Genomic DNA, 26290 nt, shown 5'->3' with positions numbered 1-26290 from the left:
CTGTTACCTGTTGAAAAAAAGATTAACAAAAGCTTTTCATTAGTAGTTATCTTTGTTCCCAGAGCTGGAGTATTTTCCTTCACAAGAGCACCCAATATATTCACTCACCTTCCCCCTCCCCGCCTCCATTTCTCCATCTCCCCCATTTCTATAATAAACAGGCAAACTTTACATTTTAGCTTAAATCAGCAGTCGGTATATTTATGCGTAGACACTTACCATCTTCTCTTTCCTTTCCTTTAGAAGGAAGGTGTTAGCACCTTAGGATCATGTATCGTACAGGGTTAACTTCAATTCTCTAGACTACAGCTGTTAAAGTTGGTTATCCGATAGGTCTCCTGTAGCTTCTAATACTTATCTATGCCTTCTTCCTTTAATGTTACTTCTATTCTGATTTTTAGCTACATTCTGTTACTCATGCATTTGTTCAGAAAAGAAAAAACATTACTGAAACCAACAATTCTGTTCTAGAGCCATTGCCTTAGTTTCTGCCGTGGTTTTTTGCCAGTAAGCTTCAACCATGGTCTGCAGTTCTCCCTGGGTGATCTCACACAGAGAGAGTGTGAAAGGTTGTCCAGGGTCCCTGTTGCTTGTTCATGACTCGTGGTCGCACGCTGCGGAAACCCAGCCTCAGCCTCCTGTCTGCCCTGCGACGGCGGCTGCCCCCCCGCCGGCACGGCAGCTCTCGGCTCGCTCATCAGCTCTTCTGGCGGGGTAGCCACGCCAGCTCTTCCCGAGTCTCCGGCTTTTGTGACTCTGCCTGCTCAAAGCTTCCCAGCACTCTTTGGAAAGTGTGTTCATAACAACCAACTACAATGTAAATTCTGCTGGGCTTTTTTACCATCCTTTCCTTTTCCTTCCCGTTTCCTTTTGGACACAAGTTAATATTTCAGCTGGGACGGGACACCCGGGTTACTCTTTCCCTCTTTGCCAACTCAGGGGCGGTCACCCAGCCCAAAGGCTGCGCAAGGGCCGGCGCGCGGGGCCGGGCACCGCCCTGCCCTTGCCTCATGTCCCTTCCCAAAAAGCCATTTCTCACCAGGGCTCTGCCAGCTACGCCAGGTGTCGTGCACCAGTGCCAGTGTTCTTTAAGAACCCCAGTAAGAGAGGCCCTCAGCTCCCCAAGGTGTTGATTAAAACGACGTTTACTGGAGATAACACGCGAAGGAAACAGGGACAGCATAGATAATCCTAGCGTCGGGCGGAGCTCCGATCCGGGCATGGCACACCGTGCAGAGCCCTGCCGAGGTTAACCGGCACTGCAGGCTTTACAGTTTTTGTGGGATTCTCCTAGAAGTAAAGAACTCTATTCATCATTCCCGCTGCCAAGAAAAAGAATGTTTATTTGAAAACGAGCTGCTCCGCTTCGCGATAAGGACAAGGACACGGCAGTGGCGGCACCGCTGGCAGCCACGGGCAGACTCCTCCCGTGGGCCGAGCCCCTCTGCAGCCACGGGGACCTGCGGCACGTGCCACGGACCGCTAACCCCGCCACGCACAGCAGCCTGCTGGTTAGGAGCATATGCCTCTGCAGCTTGATGCGTAACAGGTTTGTGTTACCCGTGACCACGGTTGCCTCACGATAATGCAAGTTTCCTTCCTCCCCCCGCATCAACACGCACAGCTGCTGCTTCTACTTCTTCGTTTTGGTGTCCTGTGTCTGGGGAAGGAAAGGTGGCTTCTCCTTGACCTCCATGTGCTGAGAATTTACAGAACTCGCCCAGGCATGGCAAGCACAGTGTGAGAAAGTCAGAAGTGCCCCTCACGTGCTCCTTTCATCATTATTTTTCATACCGTTCCAGACTAGCCCTCGCGCACAGACCACGTCAGCCTAGCCATCGATTTTTTATCTCATACTGCTGTGTGCTTGCTAACACAGAGCTTTCCAGAATACGAGAAAAACTTACTTTGATCTCTCTCTCTCCTGGACTGCATGATGCCACCTCGTCCAGTCCATGCTCAAAATGTTGTGCTGTCTCCTAAAACAAGATTGCTGTTTTGAAAAGTGCTGTCCGCGTTATCATAGTTCCCCAAAGCAGAAGCAAGAGATTGCTACCAAGGCTCATCTTAGCGTACAGGTGTCTGTACTTGCATCATACAAAGGACAAGAGATTTCTCCTGCCACTGTCCCCCCAACCAAAAAGGTAAAGAAAATATAAATAAATACATAAATATATACACATCTTTTTTTTGTCAAGCACTTTGAGTTTTAGCTTCCTGGTTGGTACGTACCCTGCTAGTGGTAGATTCCCTTGTGACTTAGTCCGAGTCAGTTTAGGCTTCTGCCCTCCTGTCCAGCCAGCCACGTTCCCCAGGAAGGAGTTTCATTAATTTGAACTTAACATGTTCTTTTCTCTTCGTCTTTTGAACCAAGAGGTATGTGAATGCTGCAATCCACGCAAGCTTTTCCTGCTTTGCCCCATCCCAGTGACTGCAGATTGGAGTTGCATCTCAGGGAAAATTTCTGACAGAGGAGTACAGGGCTACAAGGGAGGAGCATGAGAAATCAGGTCCAAAATCTCTTGAAATGCAGGTGCATATGGCCCTAATCCAGGTTCTTAATTGAATGCAATTAATCAATTCAACCAAGCAGCTAAATTGCTACGTGAGAAAAGAGGATCAATCTGTGATATCGAGTGGGATGGTCAAACCAGGTGCCTGCAGCTCTTGAAATTATTTGTTTTCAGATTTGTATACCTAAACTTTCCATGTCTTAAATGGGATATAATGATATAGAAGAGAATATTTCAGTTGTGAGGGACCTATAATGATCATCTGTCTCACACTGGTAATGTAAAGATTTAAGGTGTTTCATGAATCTTAATTTAAAACACAGTGGTGAGCTCCATAGAAAAGCTGATAAGAAAATGAATAGTAAGGACCTTGGTTGTTTAGTCTTTAAGAGTACTCTCTCCAATCTTCTTGTATGTAACATGCCTGTTAAAATTTATTATTCAGAAAGCAACGCAAGGAGGAAAAGAGAAGAAATAGGTGTTCAGGAATAAAAAGAAACAAAGGAAACTTTTTTTTTTAAGTGGAATTAAAGAACAGAAGGGTAAAAAAGCATACTCAGCAAGAAATATGAAATAAAGTAGAAGCAATTCTTAAACTTTCCTCTTTTCACCCTCCCTTAGGACTTCTCTTCTGTCCACACCTCTGACAGTCATCACTGCGACACTTTTTTTCTGAAAAAGAGGAAGGAAAAACCATCAGTAGCTGTCAGGTTCTCGATGACAAAGTGAGCGAAGAAAGGGAAGTGCTCCTGATTTACCCCCCGACTTGGAGAGAGCAGGTCTGTCCTACTCGAGAGGGAGAAGCTGCAGCCCCGGGAAGGATGGGAATGCTGGTGAGAGCAGCCGTGCTGATGAGTCCTCTTCTCTTCTGCAACGGTGAGCCTATGGAAAGGCCTCCTGCTCGGGGCAGTTCCTTCCCTGGCGCTGGTGTGTCTGCGTGTGTTTGTACAGGGGTGGTTCTGTTTCGGGAACAGAAATATGGCAAAAAGGCCGACGTCTTTGCGTGCTGCTGGCTCGGTGCTCAGTTGTTTCAAATCCAGTGGCTGCGGAGCGCAGCGGTGCACGAAGGCTATGGAAATGCTGCCACGGACTTAGAGTATAAAGATCCCATATACTTTGTGATGGTTGTTTCACAGAGCACAGCGAGCAGCCCAGCACAAAGGGTCTGGGTGGTTCTTGTGTTCCCAGGAAAGGGGAGGTTTGGAAACTAGGAGAAAAAGAAGTGTCTTTGGAAGCATAGGTTTAGTCCTAAGAGTGACAAAAATGTACCTGGACAAAGGCAACAGACCTCATTTTTATGGGAAAATTTAAAGAGTTTTAGACTTCTTTGATCCATTGCTTAAGTTGCTTAAATTCAGCTTAGTCTGAAAAGGCGGTGTCTTTCAGAAGAACGGATGGGCAGGGGAGGAGAGAAAACCATAAAAACTGTGGTTTGCTGTTAACGTGCGGTGCTTTCCAGGAAAGCCCCGAGGGTGAGGTCGGGTGGCGGGGGCAGATGCCAGCTGTGACCGGGGAGCTCTGCAACTCAGGCTTGAGACAAACTCCTTCCCTCAGGTCTAAGTCGTCTGCTAATTCTGATCGTGTGCTCTCCCTGGTGCTCACCTGCTTGCAGGTGAGCACCAGGCAGAGCGCGAGAGCCAAACTGCACACGTGGCCGCGTCAGTGCCCCTGGCAATCAGCTGTCTCCCATCTGTCTTCCTCATGCCACGTTGCTTTCTTGTTAGCCCATCCCTGCCAGGCCACCCCTCATCGTCTACACCGACTGCCTGTGCTTCTGATCTGGTGGATTCCACTCGCTGATGCTCTCACCACCCCTTCATTACCCAGGAGCTGCCTTCACTGTGACTACTTCTTTTTTTAATTTCTTTCTCCTTTCTTCCTGCAGCTTTTCTGGACCTGACTGGCCCCAATGAGATGGAAGGCGTATGGAAGGGACCTACCACCTTGCCGTGTGCCTACGTGCCTGTGAAGGGCTTTGTGCAGCAAACGCTCACATGGACCGTGGTACACGACCAGAGCTCTGGCACTGTCTTTCGGAGGGATGGCTCTGGCGACCACGTCCTCCTGTCTGAGTACAGAGGCAGGGTCAGCGTCCTGAAGAACGCCCCAGGGAACGTGTCTCTCCACATCCTGAACCTGGAGGTCTCTGACAGGGGAACCTACACTTGCCAGGTCACCTGGAGAGCCAGCAACAACAGCCTGATAGCAAAAGAGATCACCATTGAAGTGGAGGTTGTTAAAGGTAACCCCAAGAAGGAAGCTGTGCAGGAGTGGAAGGCTTGGCTCGGGAAGGCTTTTGGGAATGGAATAGACCGGGTAGGCAGTGGCCACCCGCTTCCGACGCAGGACCGTTTTGCTGAGCAGTGTCAGACCCTGACGAGAAGCAGCAAATAGGTCAGAGAGAGGAATTCTGCCCGCGATACTGCAGCTGTGGGGCTGGGGGAGGATTGGTGGCCTCTCGCTCACCAATTTGTCCCTGGCTCTACCTGTATCTGATGGCTGAATGTTTCCAAGGGACACGCACCAGAGGGGAAGTCCTTGGGATGTTGCATTGCTTTTCTTTGACCAAACTTCATCAGCACGTGCCCGATCCCCCTTTGCCTGGGCAGTGGTGATTTATGGAGGACCAGAGATGGCATCAACCCAGCAGAGCAGGCCTTCGTGTAGGAAGTGCAATGGGTGGCATAGCTGGTACAGGCACAGCCAAGGCAAGCGTCACCTGTGCAGAGAGGTGACGTGAGCACGGTGCCCCTCCTCCTCCTGGGAAAGCACTGAAAGCCAGAGCAAGAGCTGCCATGGCGGGGGGAGCTTCCCCACCGCAACAGGACCAGCGTGACCCGGGCCCCATCTACTTTGTCTTCCAGTTGCAGCGACCAAGCCCGTCATCAGGGCCGGCGAGCTGGGGCTGACGGTCCCAGCAGGAGCCAGGACCAGCCTGACCTGTGTGGCCAGCGGGTCCCCCCCCATCAGCTACCGCTGGTTCCGGAGCGCCCCGGGAGGGAAAGCCCTGCTCCTGAGCAGCCAGGCCGAGCTGGCGTGGGACAGCCTGCAGCCCTCCGACAGCGGGAAGTACTACTGCGAGGCAGAAAACAGGGTTGGGGCCGGGGCGGTGCAGCAGAGCGACGCCGTCGAGCTGGCGGTGAGAGGTGAGTCCCCAGAGCCACAGCTGGATGGAAAACATCTGGAGTCCTTCCGAACTGGAAAGGAACAACGTTCCTACTTCCCTTCCCTGAAAGAAGAAAACGCAAAAAGCCTTGCCCTTCTGCACTCTGAAGCACTTCTCGTCCCTGGCTCTTGCTTTCTATCCTTTTTTATTTCCTATATTCAATTTCCCTCCTCCTCTTTAGAGGAACTGCTCTTTTCTGATGCAAAAATGCTTCTGTGTTTAAAACGCTTATATTTATTCCTCTCTGGCTTTTTTGAAATTCTTGCCTACCGCGTGTTACTAAAGCAAAAGCAGAGCAAGCTTAGACGAGGAATCAGGACTTCATTTTGAGTATCAGGAACATATGAGTGGTAATTCAGTAGGGGAAAAAATCAAAACGGCCTTTGTTCCTTACGATATACTACGTGTTTCAGGAAAACACAGTGCACTTCACACACTCTGGGCTCTGATGTATCCAGGCTCTGAAAGAAGGTGCACGATGGATGCCTTGTGGAAGACTTGCTGCTTTCCTTGGCTGGTAACTCGGTCATCAGAGCGGTGAAGCCTGTGATCGCAGAGCCAAGCACAGGTACCGCACAGTGACCTTTGAAAGAGACAAAGCCTGCCGAGCGCCCAGCGGAAACCAAGGTTACGGCTGAAACAACGTGTTGATCTTCATAGCAGTTGCACGTAGGAGTGTACAGCAAGGGAACAGGAATAAACGATGGCACGCTTGTTAATGCTGCTAGCACGCAGTCCCCCACCTTCCTCTGGACGGTGGCTGGTTCTCGTTGTCCTATCCCACCAATGGAGAAGTTCTGTATTGCAGCAGCATCACAAACATGGCCAAACTGCTGCGTAAGCCTCTCTCTCCTTCACCTTCCAGATCCGCCCACGACAGCAGTGACCTCTCAGAGGGATGTGGGGTCCTCGGGGAGAGACCACCCAACCACAGGTCTGGGTAACAGCAGTTACGGCTGGCAGCAAGGACGAGGAGTCAGGGGGAGGGTTTGATGCAGCGCTGAGCTGTGGGTTTTGTTGCTGGGGAATACAGTCTTGACAATATTATGGTTTAGTCCATACGCCTCAGTTCTTAATTCAGATGTTTCTGAACGTAGAACATCCTCCTTTCCTCAGTCTCCGGTCCGCAGAGGGCTTCTCGCTTGCTGTTAGGGAGGTTGTGTCTCTGTATGAGACACTCCGTATGTCTCTTAGGGCTGCTAGAAATACCATTTCCTAACTTGTAGACCATATAGGATGTTCTGGGTTCTGTTCTTTTTTAAAGGGCTTTTTTGCTTGTTTTCTGGTCTTGAATGAAAGCCGCTGAAGTGGGAGGCAGAGCTAATATCTCTAGTGGCAGGTAAAAGTGATGCAAAAGCTGCTTCAGACCTGACTGGAAAGAGTCTACCTTACCAAGGACAGTTGTTTTGAGGAAGGGCTTGTGATTTCCAGTTCGTTTTGTGGGATGTGGGAAGTCAGACCTGGGCTACAGTAGGTCTGCTTGTGGAAACTTTGTATTTTGGGGTTATGTTTCATTGGAATTTATAGTGCCCCACCAATCACACAGCAGGTTGTGGGAGTCGGCATCAGTGAGCAGAAGCTAAGGGAAGATGTTGAGAATTGTTGACTATTCTTACAGAAAAAAAAAAAACAACAAACAGAACTGGTGTTCAGAAGTACCTCAGTAATCTCTTGGACTCCATGGGGCTCCACCACTATTACAGATGTGTGTGTATAGACATACATACATATATATATTTTGTGTATACACAGTATATATAGTGTATATATACTACATATAGTATCTATCCAGTGTGTATATATAGTACTATATATACTCTCTCTATATTATAGTGTATATATAGTACTAATTTCTAGAGTTTGCCTATTTTCACTGCCTTGTAAAGGTGATGGAGACGTTCTCTTCCGGTCCCACAGCTATAATCCTGGATCTCCCGGTGCTAAAATGAGGATTGGAAATGCACTGTGAGCCTCTCACTCCTGTTTGTTTTGCAGATCTGCCCATAACAGTAGTGACTCCTGAGAATGGTGTGGGATATCCAGAAAAGAATTATACAACTCAGAGTAAGTGGAGAGCAAAACAAAGCTAAGAACAAGATTAGGGACCCAAACCAGCCGCTCAGTAGTCAGCACCTTCAGCCTCAAAAATTAGTGTTCTGCCTTTTGGCTGCAAATTGTTCTCAAGGGACCTAGATGACTCATGGTGACTCTTTAAAAGACTCTGGATGCTTTTATGGGGGAAAAAAAGCTTTTGTAGTTGGAGCATAACAGAGTTGTTGCTGTGTTCCCAAACAATAGTCCATTTTGGTCTTTTCTTTGAGTGTCAAAGCTGGAACAGCAGCAAAGCCTTAGTGTACAACCCAAGCAGATCTTCTATACCTCCTCTAGCTTTGCAGTGCTGTGGTAGGTTTAAACGTGTTCCAAACGCAACCGAACAGCATCCTTGAATGAAAAGCTGAGACCCTTTACTTCCCGACGTGTAGTGCAACTGTTCTGCCCAGCTCACAGCCTCAGTCAGTCTCAGCATTAAGAGAATCTGCCGGTGGTCTTTACGGCCGCAGCCTCTCAGCGAGATGTATGCGCAATAAGTCTGGCTGGCTCACCCAAACGCACGTGAGCCAGGTGCTGTTGGGACGGGGACGAGCAGGGACATACACGTGCAGTACAGCCCCGCGTGCCCGCGACAGGGCTGGCTGCTGTTGTCCTGGGGAGGTGGTCAGCATCATGTAACTGCTGCGGCTATTGCGACCCAGGAGGGCTTCTCTGTTTGAAAGTCTTCTGCTGTATTGCTCTAGATTTGCAGAGGACTCACCTGTCCCTGTACCTGGTGATCCTGATTGCTGTGGTTTGCGGCGCTGTGGTTTTCCTTGTTGTCTTTCTTATCATTTGCATTAGAAAGCCCAAAGACGGTGAGTAGAATGTTCTGGAAAATTTGAATGTGTTGTGCATGCCCAGCTTGGTTTTACCTTTGAGGCTTTTTGGGGATGGGGCTGGTACTGTGCTCGCAGCTACCGGTAGCAGCAATGGCACCTGCATCACACAGGCAGTCGATCAAAACGTGCATGGATCAGAATAGCTGGTGGAAGATCTAAAGAGGTAGAGAAGCCCCTTTTCCCCAGGGAAAACCCGTGGCAGCGCTCGGGGAGGGCCTGCCAGGCGCCGGCCGGAGAGGACGCCCGGCGCGCAGCGACCGCCCGCTGCCCCCACCCGCCCCCGCCGCGGGCAGGGGCTGGCACGGTGGGGCGGCAGCCTCTGCAGCGCTCGTCCCCACGCTGGTGCGGGGGGACCTTGGTCCCTGCCCCCCGGCCGTCCCACGGTGCTCAGCCTCGCCGCCGCTCTGCCACGGCTGCTGAGGGACGGTTGTTCCCCTCCGGTCCTCACGGGCATCCCGTGGCCTCAAACGTACATCCTCGGCGGAGTGCGTTGATCAGATCTTTCAAGGTATCTGGTAGCAAGTTAATCTTGTCCTGCTGCTTCAAAATACCTGTTTGCACCAGCTGCTGTTTAACACTTCCCTTAGTGCCTGGAGGAAAAGAGGTCATCGTTAATTCTCCCTATTCAGTACGAATTCATTTCCTTTCCAGTCTTCAGACGTAGGATATATTTACTGAATGCTTCTGTCTTTTCTGCACTAATACTAGAAAACTCCTACCCAAATGCTTTCTTGGAGTCCCCTTTCTCACTAATAGCACTCAGCAGTGTGCAGAGAACACACTGGGGGTTTTTAATACCGATGGCCATAGTTTTCTCTTTGTCCGTTTGTTTCTTTAATTACCTTTCTACAGCTCTGTGCTACCAATTAATAATAATTATTATCAAATACTCCTTTTGCCTTTTTTTCTTTTTTCTTTTTTTTTTAAAGGAATCCAGAATAACCTCTTTCTAAATTGTTCTTTATTGAAATTCTAATGAATATAAAAATTGTGGGAACTGGGAACTTCTAGTTTTTAAACTCAACTTTACCTTTGACCTTGGGCCCAGTTATTTTGATCCAGTTGTGCTACAGCTGGGATGTGGGTTGTTTTCATTTTCTTGGACTGAATCCTAGGAATAGGAGTCATCATCCATCACCCACTTAATGTGATCTCTAAGGTTCCTATTTTTATTGTCTTCAGAGGTCACTTTCTTCTACCAAGAAGAGACATAGTAGAAATTCTTTTTGAGAATATAAATGCAAACTATTGACACACGTTTCTGATTATTCTTTTCCAGCTCAAGTCTATGAAGTAAAATTGTGAGTATAAGCCTTTATCTAGCATATTGATGAGTCTTTGGGGACTGCATCAGAGCAGAAAAAAGAAAAGGTGCTACTTAGCTGTCAAGATGAAAAGCCTCTGAAGCAGTATGGATGAAGCGGTTCAAAGTTAGCTCAGTAGTACATTGTACTGATGATCTGTGGGATTTCCACATCAACACATAATGTAGGAAGAAAGATCTTTTCCTTTGCAGTATTAGAATCATAAAAATGAGCAAGAGCTGTTTATTAACTCCTCAGCCCAATGAGGCCTATTGAAGATCATTGCCAAGGATAAATTCCCAGTGTTTTTTCAAATGCAAAGAACAGGAATTCCTCTTCTAGAGAACTAAGGCTCCTGATGCACAGATTATACTCTGATTTATCCCAGAAATATCCTTGGCTGAACTTGCCTCTTTTAATCATAGCTGTGGCAGGAAGTTATAGCTATTTCTAAACTCAGGTTTCAGCATCCTGATCTACTTGTAACCTGTGGAAGCTATACTGAAAAGCCTAATAATCCAGTCAAAACATACAAGGAGAACCACTTACCTGGATATAAATTAAAGTGCTGATGACTTGAGTGCCATGGTAGAACGTGCTGGCGGCATTTGCCCAGGTGCTGTGCTTCCCAAGCCGTTTATAAAGCAACATTTTAAGTAACAGTTGAACCCTGAGCAACTGAACAAATGGTGTGTTGGCATTTCTCCTCAGAGGATTTACCTTCGTTTTAAAGATATTAGATATCATAAGCCACATGGTGGATGTGGGCTGCATTCAGTTCACCATTTACCATTCCCCCACCACTTTTTAAAATATATATATATATTTATCTTGCAAAGAGCAGTTGTCTGGTTGTGCCATTCCAAGAAATGGTGGTAATCCTTGTGTTGCTTACATACCTTTTGCTGCCTCTGAAACTCTCCCTAGATTGGAGGCAATGCTGCTGTAATGTCCAAGGTTCTCCTGTCACCCAAAGCAAAGGACAAGATTCTCTCCCTCAGACACTGTCATAATCCAATAGCCCAGGTTTACATAGGTTTGAATCAGACCACAATCTTGCTCAAAATCTTGATGGTTGGGAGATACTTTGTCTACTCTGGTTGCAACTCTTCTTTCATATTTTATTTTTATTTCAGCCATAACTCGAGAGCAGCAACTCCTTCAAGGTGTGAAAGTACGGGTCATTATGAGGAACCCATCTCCTCTACTGAAAACAACTATGTGATGGAGCCCATGAAAAACAAAAGATCTGAAGAAATAAATATGAAAAACAATGAATATGACTGTGTCGGAAACACACAGGAATCTGAATATGAAGTAGGGGACACTGTATGAGAACCAACAGTGCTCTGCAGGTAGCAGTCCTGAAGAGTACCTTCATCCAGGCAAAATTTATCTTCCTATTCACCTTTGCCTCTGAAAAATAGGTTGGACAAGCAGTTTTTGCTCCTCCACAATTTGTGGAGCCTTAACAATCTCTGCAGTGAAAATGCAAACCTCTTTAGGAACTTCAGTTACAGACTGCTGTATAGATCTTCTGATTTTGCTTTTCTTGGTTCCCTTTCACCACCTCTGTAGAAGAAAGCCCTTTGAAAGCTACGGTATGCAAATCCCAGGCCAAGAGCACTGTACTAAACTTAGTCCTTTATATGACCAAAAGGATCTGCGTTCACAGCCTTCGTGTGGTGGGAGTAGAACCAGCACCAAGGGCTGCTCAACATCCCCATCATCTTTGGGTAAGAAGCGCAGAATGAGGCTGGCCTGGGAATCGGCGTTTCTCCTCCCATCTGCCTGCAGTGCTGCATAGGTGGTAGAATGTCTTTTTAAATGTGAGATAGCCCTTAAAGAAACACTGAAAGACAGTTAAAGCCAGGATAAAACCAAGAACCTTGCCACACTAGGAGCAGCAGTACAAAAAGAAATGTCCCGTGCACCCATCGTGCTGTACTCAATATGCCCTTCTGCAGCACGCGCAATAAGAGCAGACACACTTTCTATAGTTTTGGTGCTAGACAGCTTGGGCAATTCTGATACTGCACCAAGGCACCTTCTTTCTGAGTTCACCTCCTCTATTCTCGCTTTTAATGGATGTTTAATATTTGAAAGACTTTAGATACTTTTCCATAGGTTTGTGGATAGGTTTGTTTAGACATGCCTAAATTATTTTGATATGAATATTTTTGCACGACCGGCTCCTCTTTAAAATGCCAGCAAGCACTCACAATTACAGCTCCTCAGTAGATACTCATGAAGTACTTTCCTCAACAGCTTAAAAGGCCTCAAGGGTAAGTAGGGAGCTGAAAAGCTTTGTTATTCATAATTTCTACTACTCTGACATGGACGCTGCAGAGTTATGGAAGACCCTTTTTATAGTGAACGATAGGGCAATACCATGTCCGATTAAAAGCCATGCGGACAGTTGTAAAACAAAACGAGCGATCTGAGGGGCAAGGGGGATATCGGTGACACAGATACAGGATTAGTGGGCCCCCAGATTTGCTGGTCACACTGAGGAAAGATCTGGGTCTGCAGTTCTCTGCAAGCATCAGCTCAAAATTCACCAGCATTCAAAAAGAGTATTAGGTGCTATTAAGAAAGGCATTACAATGCAATAGAAAACAGGATTGTGATACTGTAAAAACGCATGGAATGCTTCCACTTTATGTATGCGTGTAGGTCGCTCATCTTGAAAGGGTTTAACAGAGCTAGAAAAGTTACTGAGAATGATAATAAAGGATGATTAGTGGCATGAAACTACTTCTGTGCAAATGCATTGTACTTTCTCAGCTTGGAAAAAAGAATGAGGCAAAATAAGGGCTGGGAAACCTTGATTTCAAAATGGAAAGGGAGCAAACAGCAGCTTTTGTTGGTGATGATATCTTGGAAAAAACTGTCAACGTGTACATGCAGCTTATTGCAAATGTGGAGAAGCAAATCATTAAACTTCAGGACTGCAAAGTTAGTAGATTTTGTTGTTTTGCTTATAAAAGTGGGTGTATGTGAATGCCTGTGTGTCCCCAGGAATTACGCTCCTAGGAGCATATTAGGTCCCTCTACTTGAAAGCAGAGGAACTACTGTGATCTGCTGGCGTTTGGGATGTGTTTTGGATGTTGTGTCAGGTGATGTTTGTAGGCTGTAGTCAGCCTCGGTTCAGGGAACAGAAGATGCAAGAGTTGCTGCTAGTCCAACTTGAGGTTCAGAACTAATGAAATGAGATGTTTAGGATGTGGAAGAAAATGAGTTTATTATGAAGAAAAAAAGCCAGGGTAGTCTGACAGTCTTTCTTCCTAAGCAAGAAGGTGAAAAGGGGAGGAAAACTGTTGCTATAGTATGGCAAGGCACACAGTCATCACTGAAAGGGTTTTCCAGAAAACAGCAGAAAAATCATGACTGGATAGTGTGTTAATGGGATGACAAATCAACAGTGATGAAATCTTCTGGGAAACTGTCATGTTTCCTTAATCTTTCAATTCTAGATGAGGTTGCCGGTTTTGGAGCCCTGCAGTAATGTTCTCGTTCTTTAAAAAGGGATTTTAAAAAATGTGCGTGTGTGTGCATGTGTTTGGGAGGGGGTGGGAAGGGAATGTCACTGTTACTGGAAAGCAGCCCACCCGTCTGAGCTCCATCCCAGAAACAAACTTATTGCAACGGGAATACGGGGCTTCAGTGCTCTGTGGAGCAACTGGAAAGCAGAGGTACTCCAAAGTCACGCGACAGGGTGAACATCTGAGCACAGAGGTGGACATGACACGTGCTGCTTGGAGAAGGAGGAGAAAAGAGCTTGGCCTTTCGGTAAGTGGTGTGATGGGTATGGCCATCCAGACCAACAGACTTGGCTCTTCGGGAGAGAGCTGAGCTCTGTATGAACAAAAGAACGGCAGCGCAGCTGGCACCGTGAGCTCTTCCCTCCCTGCCTGTATTTCCACCACTGCTGGGAAAGACCCTCTGTGCAGTGCTAGGTTGAGGCAGTTACTTTAAGCAATGTCACCCCTGCTACCAGCTCTCTCGGGAGTTAGCTTGCTTTCCCTTCTCCTTTCATCCTTGTTTTCAGAGAGAAATTGTGGGTTTTGCACTAGATGATGAAACACCCCTAAAGGTCCTGGGGAAGTCAAAGTGTCGTTGGTCGGACAGAGACACCCAGTGTGTCAGTAACTGGGTTTGCAAGGTGTTTTCTCAGCTGGGAGTGTGGTAACGCCCGGTACACCCAGAGGACCTCGGCATGACTGCCACGGCTACCCACACGGGGACTTGGCTCCGGCGGCCCGAGGTGACTTGCAGTGTTGTTCATCTGGGGTGGTGTGATGTGGCCAGCGCTCCAGCCCGAGAAGAAGAGAGCGCTAAGGCAAGATAGAGGTGTGGAGACAAAGGGCTTTCCAAGGAAGGGCAGGCTGGCCACAATGCGGTCTGAGCATATCAGGCACTCCCGCTGTTGACGCTCCATGGATGACGGCTGTCAAGTATCCCACAGCTGTGCCACACAATCAAAACAACAATTCAATTCCGGTTGCATTGCAAAGCCACAGGCAGTGTAGCTGTAGAAACATGGATAAATAGCAGTTTTGTACTGGCTGGAGAAACAAGACCAGGAGCTGCTGATTTAAATAAAACCATTTCAAGGCAAGCAGTGAATGGCAAGCTCATGAAGCTGAAAAGAAATCCATGAACGAGGTTCTCTGTGTGTTTTGTGTCTGCACGCGCTGTTGGACAGCTGGACAATGCAAGACAGGGACTGGATCCTAATTCAGTGTGGGGTATCTCTGGGAAAAGGGGCTGTTGCTGTGCATGTTGTGCAGCACATCGATAGCACACAGCAGCATGCCAGGAAGACAAGCTGAGGTTAAGCAGATCTTCCTAGACCAGCACTTGTGTTTACCAAAACCAGAGCTCAACCAGCCTTCGTCGAGCCACTAAAGGAGGAACTGGGAGGCTTGCAAGGAGCAAGCATTGCGATAGCAGTGAGGCTACCAAAAGCATCAGTAGCTAGCACGTACAATAACTGCAGGTAAAGGTAAAATCTAATAGCTGAATTTGTGAAGCCCATCTGTGGCACCAAGTAGGAAATGAATACTCAGATGACATCATATATATATGGGCCCCTTTCTTAGTGCTAGGAATTATTTACAAGGATTTGGCCGAGATAATGGGTAACCCAGAACTGATGTCATTGACCTGGGAATTCCTGGGAAGGGAAGTTAATTTTCAGAAAGAGCACTTGTGTATCACATTTCTGTCACCCAGGCCTTGAAGGAGATGCTCATTTACTCTAAGTTTCTGTTTCTTTAGGTGGAACAAAGGTCATGTTTTCGTGTCTGTGCGATTGGCATATGTGAGAAAATTGTGGTGTACATGATGGTAGAGGCTCATACAGTTAGCTTCTGTGGGACATCCAAAAAGTACTTAGTAAACCACAGTCTGTTTAGTCAGATCTGTGAGTTGGCTACAGCTGGAGCAAATAAGAATGTCTCAAGTCTTGCAGTAAAAATTGCCTTTTTTTCTGAGTGCAGATGGTTCAAAAAGAGCACTTTGAGACTTTCTTCTTCGGTTACCTACTTTTTGGTGGTTTGCTCAAAGCTTGGTACTGAATTTCACACCCTTGCAGGCTAAAAATCTTATTTCATCACCAGGAAAATTGTAGCAAACTTCTCTATCCTCTGGCAGATTATGTCAAAACATGAGTGTAAGCTGCAGTCTCCGCAGAGCTGGTCCCTATGAGTAGAGTCTGAGGTCCCATCTGCACTCATTTTCAGGGAAACGGGGACTTTACTGTGCCATCTCTAATTAGCCTGAGATGTATTAGCAGAAATTGCAGAACAAAAAGTCGCACTGGTCGCTTTGCCTGAGCTGTGATACTTGAAGAAATGATGCTCAAAAGTGTGTCATGTCCAGTATGTGGAAGGAAGGGGGGTGCCTGCGGGGGGAACGGCTGCAGGGTGCCTTACCCGCCTGGCACTGCAAGGGAGAAAGCAATGGATTCAACCCAAAGCAGAGGCACTGAAATAAATATACTTCATTACAATAAACCAGGTAACTAGCCATAATGTCTGAGACTTTAAAGGCCTTTTCTTCATCTGTTCAGATGCAAAACTATGAGGAGTCTCTCTGGTAAGAAAGAAATGGGCTGACTATGTGACCCAGGGAGGAGAAAACTAGCAGCTACATCTCTGTCCCAGGGAGAGAAAGATGTCATGTACATCATGTTTGAGGAACTACAGTTCTTCGTGTTTGTTTTAGCTAAATAGTTTTTTTTTTTTATCTTGTGTAATTACAGCTTCAGGAAGTCCTGCATGTCCGGTTCACAAAGTAGTCATATCAGCAGTTTTAACTTGGGTTTTCGGCTTGTTCCAGGGCATGTTCCCCAAAATGCAACTTCTTTTAAAGTCTTTTGCATAGGAGATAGTTTGTTGGGACAAGCTTCTATCACCAGTCATGAGCCAGGGTGTGCAAAAGGTTGGTTTTAAATCATCTCTCTGAAAATGGACTCATTCACTCTTTCAGTGACATCGCTTGAATTTTAACAAGTGCTTTTTTGTTTGTTTGTTTGCTTGCTTTTAGGCAGGACTCGAACATAGCTGACGACTTCTTGATTGCAGGATGGGCAGATGGGGTACAGGCAGTATGAACTGGTACCACACTGGTAGCTTCAGCAAAGTCAACAAGAAAAGGCAGCAAAAATCAAGTCTCCACTGCACCAGCAAGGATATGCTCTGCGAGAACGGGTGGTGCTGCTGCCTCCATTGTCTTCCTCGGCAGGGTGACTGCTGGTGGTAGCTCTTAGCCTGGAACCTTGTATGAAATTGTTGCACCAGGTCTTGCCACACCACATTCAGCTTTTTGCTCCAGGCTGCCCATGCTTGCCACAGGCAAGTTTTACTGCAGCAATAAGCAGAGCTCAGCTGAAATCACATTCAGCAAGCCATCCAAGTGTGGTCATGCCTCCGCCCGAAGACTGACATGAGACCTGCACAGTTCTCACCAGTTTACTGACTTTGGGAAAATGAAGATAGTCTCCAGTTTTCATTGCCCTGTGCAGAGAGGAACAAGCCATCATTGACAAATGGCAGCACTTCCAGAGAACGGTCTGAGCTTAGCTGCAGTGTAAACACTTCAGCTAAAGCAAGCAGATATCTGTCGTGATGGGACGTAGCTGCGGCAAAACTACACCTTTCCCTCCCAGTTCCAACAGAAAATGGCTCCCTGTATTTCAGACGCATCTGCCTCCTGCTCAGAGATACTATTCTCCTAGTGCAGTTGTTAAAACTATACATTAAGGCACGTCTATTGAATAAATGCCAAAAAGTTGCTTTAGTGAATGATTAAAAGCCTACAACAGAATTCCCTAGGTCAGTAGCTTTGCTTTAATACATGTTTCTTATCTTCTGTAATTCCTTCTCCTTTTGGTAATAATTAGCAGGCACATATTAATCCTGTGCGTAACACCTATTGATAACTTTTGGATGTACTTTTAAAGGTACCCCTACAAAGCATACCCAGAATGTCTCCTGGATTAAAGTCCCTCTGCCGCCAGTCATAAGCCACCTCCTTACAAAACTCTGCGTGTGCTTGCAGAGCGTGAAACCTGATGACTTTTGCCCATGAACTGGACTATTGCAGCAGAAATGTGTACCAAGATAGCCTGTGATGTGTGAAAACGAGAGCACCAGGCAGTGACCATCTGATCACCAGTAGATGGTAAAAGCTTGTGTAACATCAAATGCGGATGACTTTAGCTTGGTAACCTTCCGTTTCCCCATGCACCTTCTCCATGGCCCTGGTAGGTATGACGGCATCTGTAGCTGCACTGCAATAGGGCACAGTTTCTGGGCAGGTGGCAGAAAATGAAGCTTTTGCAGGGAAATTCCTATCATAGTAAAGAGCGGGATGTTGTTTTTTAATACCTCTTCTCTGCACATTTTCTGTTAAAACAGAAAAAAGCAGTAAAAGTGGCATCCTAAGTTTTCTGGTCTAAAAGTGGCATCCTAAGTTTCTCTGGTTTTGGCTGAAAAAAGCTGGGGCTGGTTGTCTTCCTCGCTCAGGTCACAGACTGACCTACTCAGAAGGTGAATGGGGTTGCCCTCAGAGAGTCTTGCTGCAGAAGTCGGTACATGCGTGTGGTGGAAGAGCTGAGTACCGCCAGCAGGAGAAGACACTAAGGAAATGGAATTGGGCATCAACAAGTTGGTCTCTGTGTCATGCTCCTGCATGGTGTTAGGTGAGTCAGTGCACTCAGACCTGTGCTTTTCCATTTCTGGATGCCCAGTTTTGAGCCCTCATGGTACAATGGAGAGAGCTGCTGAGCACTCTGCTGAGCAATATCATCACACACAAGTCAGAGGGAACTGAATTCATGCTTCACAAGCATCCTCAAGTTTGCTTTCCCTTGCTACTGAGTGCTTGACTGCGTAGTCATCACAAAGCTCTTTCAATGTGAGGTGAACACAAATGTGGAAGAAAAGAAAGGAAAAAAAAAAGAAAAAAAGAAACACGCAATTATGAAGAGTAATAAAAAAAAGCAGTAGTCAGAAAGGTCAAGAGAATGGTAAGAGAAGTGGGTGGGGACAAAGGAACATGAAATGGAACTGCAAAGATCCTTACAGTCTTTGTCCATCCTTTACCCTTCACCTAAGTCAGCAGTGAAATGGACTCGTGATATTTCAGAAAGAGGATCCTAGATGACAAAGGACAGAAGAAAGGGAAGTGTTCTTCACTGGCATTCTGGTCCCAGGAGTGTGGGGGTCTCTCACAAACTGCAGGGAAAGGAGGACGGACCTGCAGTTCTGGGAGAATGGGAGAAGTTGTGCGGATAGTGGTGTTTGTGATGGCTTTCATCAGCTGCAACGGTGAGTAAATCCTTCGATGTATAAGAAAAAAAATCAGAGTACTAAGAAGGTAGGGAAAATCTTTTGAATTATAGTGTCTTAATTTTTAAAAATTGTCAAGTGTGGAAAGTCTTTAGTTTCTTCTATGAAAAGTAGAGCCTGAGAATTCACAAGAGTCTCCTTTGGTATCAGATACAACGAGGTGCTTTTAAGAGTGGAGCAAACAGGGCAGTATTGGGCAAAATGTGAGCTCCCATGCCCCAAAGCAAGAACAAACCAGGATTGTTCAGGACCCTTGGAGAGGACCTGCTCTGGCGTGTTAGCTTCTAAAACAGTCTTTGTGAAGCTGGAATATGCATTCTTCTAGAATTTAATAATGCATCACCGTTGTTCTGCTAGCATGGTCCTGGGAAGAAGAGCTGTAATTGTGAGACTAGGTGCAGGCACCCACATGATTCCCCTTGGTCTCTCCTGATCTGCTGACTCTCTAGGTGCATTAGCAGGGAATCTTTGTTTCGATTCATATGCCCATGAGGCATATGTGCCACTCCCAGGGCACATATGACGCTGGCACCGGCAGAGGAAGATTTTGGGAAACAGGAGAAAGGTGCTTTAACAAGTTGTATACAGAAGCGCAGAATTGCTCCCGGCATTTAGAAAAATGGGTTGAAGTATGTTCCCCATTTCATCATAAAAAAACAGCTTTGCAGATTTCTGGGATCTGCCTCTCAAGCGGCTTATTGTGAGTTAATGTTGCTGACCATAACAGTGCCTTTCTGGGGAGGAGGGGAAAGCAGGAGCGGGATAAGGGGGTATGGGTAGAGGTGAGCCAAGTCCAGCTAAATTCAGGTAATTTGCTACTTACAAGAGGAACTTCCCAGAAGAGCTGTGGTCTCAGTGGGCAGACAGCTGGAGAGATTGGGAGAATGAGCCGGGTACCACAAAATCCGCCCGCTCTTCTCCTGTGCCCACTTGAGTGCTTGGCAGGGTGCTTATCTGGTTGAAGCAGGTAGGATCCAAGAATCTAGGTCAGACTGAAGTTCTCTAAGGCTAAAGCAAAAAGATTGGGTTTGATCCCCCGCTCCTGTTCCAGGTCCAGTACTTCAGAACAGATCCCTAAAGACTCCTGCCCGCATGGCGCTTCCAAGCCACCAAGACAGCTGGTGCTGGCAGGCTAGGAAGGAAGATGCTCAATCGTTTCAGAAAATGGGCCAGAATATAAGAGCTCAATTTTTTTTTCTGTTGTCATGCATTATAGATAATACAAATCCCTCTGCTCAGTCTTCTAATCTCTAACATAGCCCTTCAGGTTTTCGCCTGGTCCAGCTCTATTTCCCTCTGGTGGGCAAATTCACACTGTTTGTCTGGAAGACTACATCCCAGTTTAAGAAGTGTCACTGGGAGGAAATATTTCTTTTACAAATGCTGTCTCAGGGATTCTTATTTTGCCGAGTTTCTCCCATCCCTTCCAATAAGCTCTCCTTTGGAATCATCCCTGCTAATGTTGAAATTGGTCATATACAGAGTGCAGCTGCTCTGCAGGGAATCAGTGGATGCTGGCAGCTATTTCATGGCACACAGCAGTGCAAAACAATACAGGAGAGATGCTTAAACAAAATTGTGTCCAGATGAATACAGTGGATAGCAAACATACTTGAACTTGAGTGCATGCACCAAATGCCTTGAGGCTATTTCTGAGCAGTTTTGTAAATAGCTTCCACCCTTCTTAGTTTTTCTTGGTGGGAGTCTGCGAGAAGAGGAAGAAGAGAAATGGAAAACCTTTAAAAACTGATACATCAAGGAGTTGCATTTCACTGGGATGTGAGATTTGAAGAATGGAGCTGTAACTGCCCTCTCAAAGTCATCTGGCAAAGGAAAACCAAAGCTCCATCCATGTCAGAAACAAGCTTCCACCCTGCTCAGCCCCAGCAGTGCCCTTGGCTGTCCCCGTGGACACAGATCCACAGATGTCTGCCTTCCCCCGGCTGGCACCTCCTGTCAGCTCTGGGACAGGCTGCTGCACAGAGACGTGCTTCGCCCCGCACAGCTATACTGCTGGGTCCTGCGAGCACCAGACAAGTTGCATAAAAAAGTAGTGACGTTAACGAATGCAAACATGTTGCATTCATTGTTAATTGCAGTGAAGCGGTAAACTGGCTTTGTTCATCCTTCCTCCCTTATAGAAGGAAGAGGTCAACACTGCAAGTGGTGGTGTCAGGGCATCCCGTGTCAGCGGGGGGAGGAAGTGCGAGTGTAAGCAGAAAGCCAAGCAGCAGAAGTAGGGTACAAAGGCTGGTGCTAGAGAGCAGGAATAGGAGATGCTCCTTAAGGTCTTGTGAAGACTGTAGCTGTGATGCTGCCACCAGGAGCAGGATTTGGGCCTCTCTGTACTGAGAAGGAATTGAGAACTGGCAAGTGTCCAGAGAGAAACAATAAAAATAGCCATGAGGTCAAAGCAACCGTTCACTTCCCTATGCTCAGTGAGGTGGGGACAGGCCCTGGTGTAGCTGGCTGTGGTCTACAGCACGCCTAAGACGCATGCTGGCTTCCACCGCCTAGTGATTCCCGTCTATCTTAAGGACGTTCTCCTCTTCTGCTGCGTTCTTATTTCTTCCCTTCAGCTGGGGACACGGTGTAGTGGGCATGGTGGTGTTGGGTTGACGGTTGGATTCGGTGATCTTAGAAGTCTTTTGCAACCTTAATGATTCTATGATTCTATGTTGTTCCCTACAGCTCTCCTGGATCTGTCTGGTGTTCACGAGGTCAAGGGCACATGGATGGGATCCACCACTTTACCATGTACCTACACACCCGCAGAAGGTTTCACACAGCAAACGATCATCTGGAGCATGGAGCGAGACTATAGCACCTCTGCCATCTTTCGGAGGGACGATTCTGGTGACCACATCTTGTTGTCTCAGTTCCGAGACCGGGTCAGTGTCCCAAAGCACAGCCCAGGGAATGCCTCACTCCTAATCAAGAACCTTGAAATCCCCGACAGCGGACACTACACCTGCCAAGTCATCTGGAGGTCTAAAAGTAACAGCTTTATAACAAAGGAGGTGACCACTACAGTTAAAGTTGTCAAAGGTAAATCCAGCAATAAAGCCCTGCTCTTGCGTAGCCAGTCTAATCCACAGAGCATATAGGAGAAGCAGCAGCTGGTGGGAATAGTCTTCCACACCATACTGTCCATCCACATCCAGGCTGGGTGTTCAGGCATCCTCCTCTCTTGCTGTGTTAGCCCTTCTTCTCCACTTGTGGTGGAGAGATGGACTGGGGAAGGGGGATCAATTAGTATACACCCCAGTCTGGATCTACCAATGGGCCACTTGAATCCAAGTACTTGAGATAACATCCAGGTCTGGTTTTGGTTTTGTGCAGGTAGCCAGCATCTCTGTGTAGCAAGTGGGACAGCAAGTGGGTGTTGTACTAGCCAAACCTGCCTTCTCCCCTTCCCGAGCATCCTGTGTGCTAGAAAGAACTGTCTTTCTGCAAGGGGGGCAGCCACTCAAGAGAGCAGGACTTGTGTGATTGTTGCGAAATACTGGCAGTAGCAATGGTGGCATAGCTGGTGTAAACCTGGCTTTAGGCACAAGTGAACTGAGCTTCACCTGTGCAGAGAGGTGACGTGAGCGCGGTGCCCCTCCTCCTCCTGGGAAAGCACTGAAAGCCAGAGCAAGAGCTGCCATGGCGGGGGGAGCTTCCCCACTGCAACAGGACCAGCGTGACCCGGGCCCCATCTACTTTGTCTTCCAGTTGCAGCGACCAAGCCCGTCATCAGGGCCAGCGAGCTGGGGCTGACGGTCCCAGCAGGAGCCAGGACCAGCCTGACCTGTGTGGCCAGCGGGTCCCCCCCCATCAGCTACCGCTGGTTCCGGAGCGCCCCGGGAGGGAAAGCCCTGCTCCTGAGCAGCCAGGCCGAGCTGGCGTGGGACAGCCTGCAGCCCTCCGACAGCGGGAAGTACTACTGCGAGGCAGAAAACAGGGTTGGGGCCGGGGCGGTGCAGCAGAGCGACGCCGTCGAGCTGGCGGTGAGAGGTGAGTCCCCAGCCTAGAGCTCCTCGTCTCTGCTCCACGAGACTGAGGCAGGGAGTTTGCTCTTTCATAGCGGGATCAGACATGGAACGCTGAATATGAACCGGGTCTTGATCGCCACCCAGAGAGGAAACCACAGGGGCTGGCATCCTCCCTGTTTCAGAGTGTGCCTGATCATGGCAGGGGTCATGAAAATGTCCCCTGTTTCCCTCTGGGACCGGGACGGTGCAGGATGGGAGTTTGCCTGGGGTTTGGATGCAGCTGCAGGTTTCCTTCGGTGTTACAGCACTCCCGAAGCGCGTTTCGAGGCGCTCCCCAGCCCCGCGGCTCTGCTAACGGCGGGCGGGCGCGGGGGCTCGGCTGGGCCAGCCCGGGCCGGGCCTCCCCCCGCCGCTGTCCCACGCTCTCGCCTCCGCCCGCAGGTTGCCCGCGGGCCGCGCCGCTCCCGCACCTCTACGCGCTGGCGGCCGCGCTGGGCGGCGCCGCGATCGGGGCGCTGCTGGCCGCGCTGCTGCGCCGGCGGCGGGACAAGGCGGGTGAGCGCCGCGGCGGGCCGGGGGCGGCGGGGCCGGGGGCGGGGGCGGGGACGGGAGCGGGAGCGGGCCGGGAGCGGCGGGGCCATGCGGGGGCGGGCGCGGGCCGGGCCGGGCGGTGGCGGCGGCGTGAGCGGCGAGAAGCGCGGCCCGCGGGCGGGCCGGGCGGTGGCGGGCGGCCCTGGACCGAGGGGACGGGCCGGGCGGGACGGCGCTCTCCACGGCTCCGTCCCCATCCCCGACATCCACACGCCCGTCACCCCCATCCTCATCATCCCCAGCCCCTGGCCCCAACCCCAGCCCCAGCTGGTCCCTTCTAGGGAGAGGCAGGGTGGGAGAGTTATTCCTGAAGGTGGGGAGCAGCTAGGGTTTTTTTCTGTGGTACATTAATCATAAAATATGTTGATGCACATCTTCAATTCTTCCTTTTTTTCAGAACCTCTCTATGAAGTTGCCTTGTGAGTACAATTTTTCACCTGGGACGTTAAGAAGGTTTTGAGGGCATCATATTGATGTCTGTTACCAAAAAGCCCCTTTGACTTGCTGGGGGAGTATCTGAATACCTTGACAGTCCATTTGGGTAGCAGCGTGAGGACATTAACATTTTAGTGCAGGAGGCAGCAAGAGAGAGTCTGTTCTTTAATACATTGGTATGAGAGAAAGATATTCTGGGTCCTTCACTCTGCCTTGCAGATGCCGTGGGAAAACTGTTCTCTATAGTAAATTCCCACCATTATTTCACAAAGCGAAGGACAGGAATTCCTAGCTCTTCCCTCAAGATAAGTTCCTTCTATACATGCCTTTCTCTTTAAGAAACACTTTGCAGTGCTTATCCAAGTATTATTTTGTGCAATTCCTATTTGCTTACAATTATACAAATGTATCTTCTGCCCTGTCCTAATCTCAACCTTTAATCCCTTCGTACTACTTTCCTATTCAGAGACATACCTTAGCCATCTGTAGCCACACATCCTGCTATTTTTCCCAATTATTACTGGTAGGTACTTTCTGAAGGCTAGACTATCTGCTGGTAACTCTTTTGAGTATAATATGATAACACCATGAGAGTTTATGGTACCAATGTTAACTGTTTATTGCTTCTTTTTGTGTGTGTAATTATTCTACTTTCTAGTGTCTTTCAGAGCCTCCCAGGCCCTCACTAGGTTAATATAAATTTTGCTGTTCCACAGGTTATGTGGTAGATCGTGTCTTTGACTAAGATGTAAATCAAATTACTTCTGATTTAGTCGTCCTTTTCAATAATGTCTCTCTGTTGTTTCAGCCATAGCACTGCAGATGTCACGAGATTGGAGACTGATGTGGAAGTCCCTGTTAAGTGCCTACACAAGGAGACAAATTCTGAGACTGAAACATCCAATGACACTTTCACCATGGAAGACCACAGCCATGACAGCATATGCCTCAGGAAAAATCCTGAGTATGAGAACCTTGTGAATGCAATGGAATCAGAATATGAAATAGAAACAATGTAGTAGAGTATCGGCTTTTCTACATGAGCAGCCGTGCAGGGCTGCAGATATTGAGTGGTAAACTTTACCAAAGGAAACTCTTCTTCCTGTCTGCCTTCTGCTCTGATAAATATATGAGTCTCACTGCTTTCTTTAACCCAGGGGAACTGCATAACCTTCATGGGCTTTGGCAAATGAGGCCCTGCCCATTGGAGCAGAAACCATCAGCCAAGTGGTTATCTACCTACTTTTATAGAGCAAATAATTTCTGAGCCTGAAGGACCAAGGTGAGGAAGAGAGGATCTGAAGGAGTGGAAACACAAATGTCTTTAGCCTGCAAATCAAGGTGTAGCTAGGTGCAATGCTGCTAGCCAATAACACCAGCAAGGTGTACTCCCAAGTGTATGTTCCCCTGTTAGGACATCCCAGACTGCGAGGAGGCAGGCACTGTGCTGGAAATGGACATCCTGTGGCTTTTACAGCTCAACAAATACTGGTTGTACATCCTGCTTGTCCTTGAGTCTTTTTTGTTAGTGCATGGTGAAGGGACCACAGAGGGAGGTTGATGTCCCAGGAATGTCATTTTTTGCTATCAGGCTGGAGCTCATTGAGAGAGGAAGAGGGAATGTCCCTGTAGGTGAGAGCCTCCTAGCTGCCACCCTCTGGTTTTCTCCTGGAAAAGCAGAATTGGTGTCGAAGGAAATGCTAGCATTTTGTTTTTACAGTGTGGGGGCCAGAGGCATAATAAAATAGAAGTTTGAGGCATTTGGAACAATGATTGAGCAAGGGACCTCCCTGGACACAACAGACTGACACTGATTCACTCTGTGGGACACGAGTCAATCTGTCTGATTACAACAGAGATATTTAATGCTGACCTATGTTAGGGGGATTCTGTGAGTGCTCATATTTGTAAAGGGTCTTGAAAAGTGCTCGATTAGTGCAATGTATTTTCTTTCCTGCGGCTAATACAAAAGGCTTCAAAGGATTTTGTTGCATATGAATTCTGACTTCCTTGGTATTTCACCATCCAGCATTTTTCTATTGACTGCAAATTTATGCTTTTTCTCCGTCTTCTGATTTAATTCTGCAGAACAGGCAGGGCTACAGTCATGGCCCCTTTGACTTGGAAGTTTGACTTGGGTTTCCCTTTTAAAGAGGAGAGGACAGGAGGGGGCATCAAGTCAGCCCACACCAGACTCGTTGCATGACTACACCTCACCACAGCCCCCCAGGAGCAATGGGGGGGTGCTTTGCGGACTTGGGGGGCGAGGGACGGGGTCCAGCTCCGTTAGTGGCACTGGAGCTCCTGTGGGGAAGAAATACCCTTGTTCAGCTGAAGCGCATCAGGACTCAGAGAGAGACTGATTCCCAGGGAGGATGCCTGAAGGTGAGGGAGCCCTCTGTAAGGCAGGAGAAGTGAGGAAGCACTGCAGATGTGTGCTCAAGAGATTGGGGAGGGGAGGAGGGGGCATTATTTTCCTCCTGGTGCTTGCAGGCTTTGGAGCTGTTTGGCC

The 26290-nt window shown here is 47.9% G+C and overlaps 2 protein-coding genes across 3 annotated transcripts; both read left to right on the top strand.

The window, feature by feature from the left end:
* The first annotated feature begins 479 nt into the window (after window positions 1-479).
* LOC142087547 (V-set and immunoglobulin domain-containing protein 4-like) lies at window positions 480-13149 on the top strand. Of its 2 annotated transcripts, XM_075161861.1 has the most exons (9): window positions 480-2144; window positions 3135-3389; window positions 4399-4755; window positions 5378-5659; window positions 6545-6613; window positions 7675-7743; window positions 8475-8588; window positions 9892-9913; window positions 11053-13149. In XM_075161861.1, exons 2-9 carry the CDS (start codon window positions 3335-3337, stop codon window positions 11249-11251), a joined length of 1167 nt encoding a protein of 388 aa, XP_075017962.1. In that variant the 5' UTR covers window positions 480-2144; window positions 3135-3334; the 3' UTR covers window positions 11252-13149. The 2 variants fall into 2 exon arrangements, with proteins under 2 accessions (XP_075017962.1, XP_075017963.1); XM_075161862.1 differs by lacking the exons at window positions 480-2144; window positions 6545-6613 and having other exon boundaries at window positions 3056-3389.
* Window positions 13150-13432: 283 nt separating this feature from the next.
* LOC142087548 (V-set and immunoglobulin domain-containing protein 4-like) lies at window positions 13433-25761 on the top strand. Its single transcript, XM_075161863.1, has 6 exons — window positions 13433-18754; window positions 21467-21823; window positions 22493-22774; window positions 23194-23307; window positions 23741-23762; window positions 24587-25761. Exons 1-6 carry the CDS (start codon window positions 18700-18702, stop codon window positions 24795-24797), a joined length of 1041 nt encoding a protein of 346 aa, XP_075017964.1. The 5' UTR covers window positions 13433-18699; the 3' UTR covers window positions 24798-25761.
* The last annotated feature ends 529 nt before the right edge of the window (window positions 25762-26290 follow it).

The sequence above is a fragment of the Calonectris borealis genome, chromosome 13, assembly GCF_964195595.1.
Source record: "Calonectris borealis chromosome 13, bCalBor7.hap1.2, whole genome shotgun sequence".
Taxonomy (NCBI): Eukaryota; Metazoa; Chordata; class Aves; order Procellariiformes; family Procellariidae; genus Calonectris; species Calonectris borealis.
The sequence above is the reverse complement of the archived record's forward strand: the minus strand, read 5'-3'. Positions and strand labels throughout refer to the sequence as shown.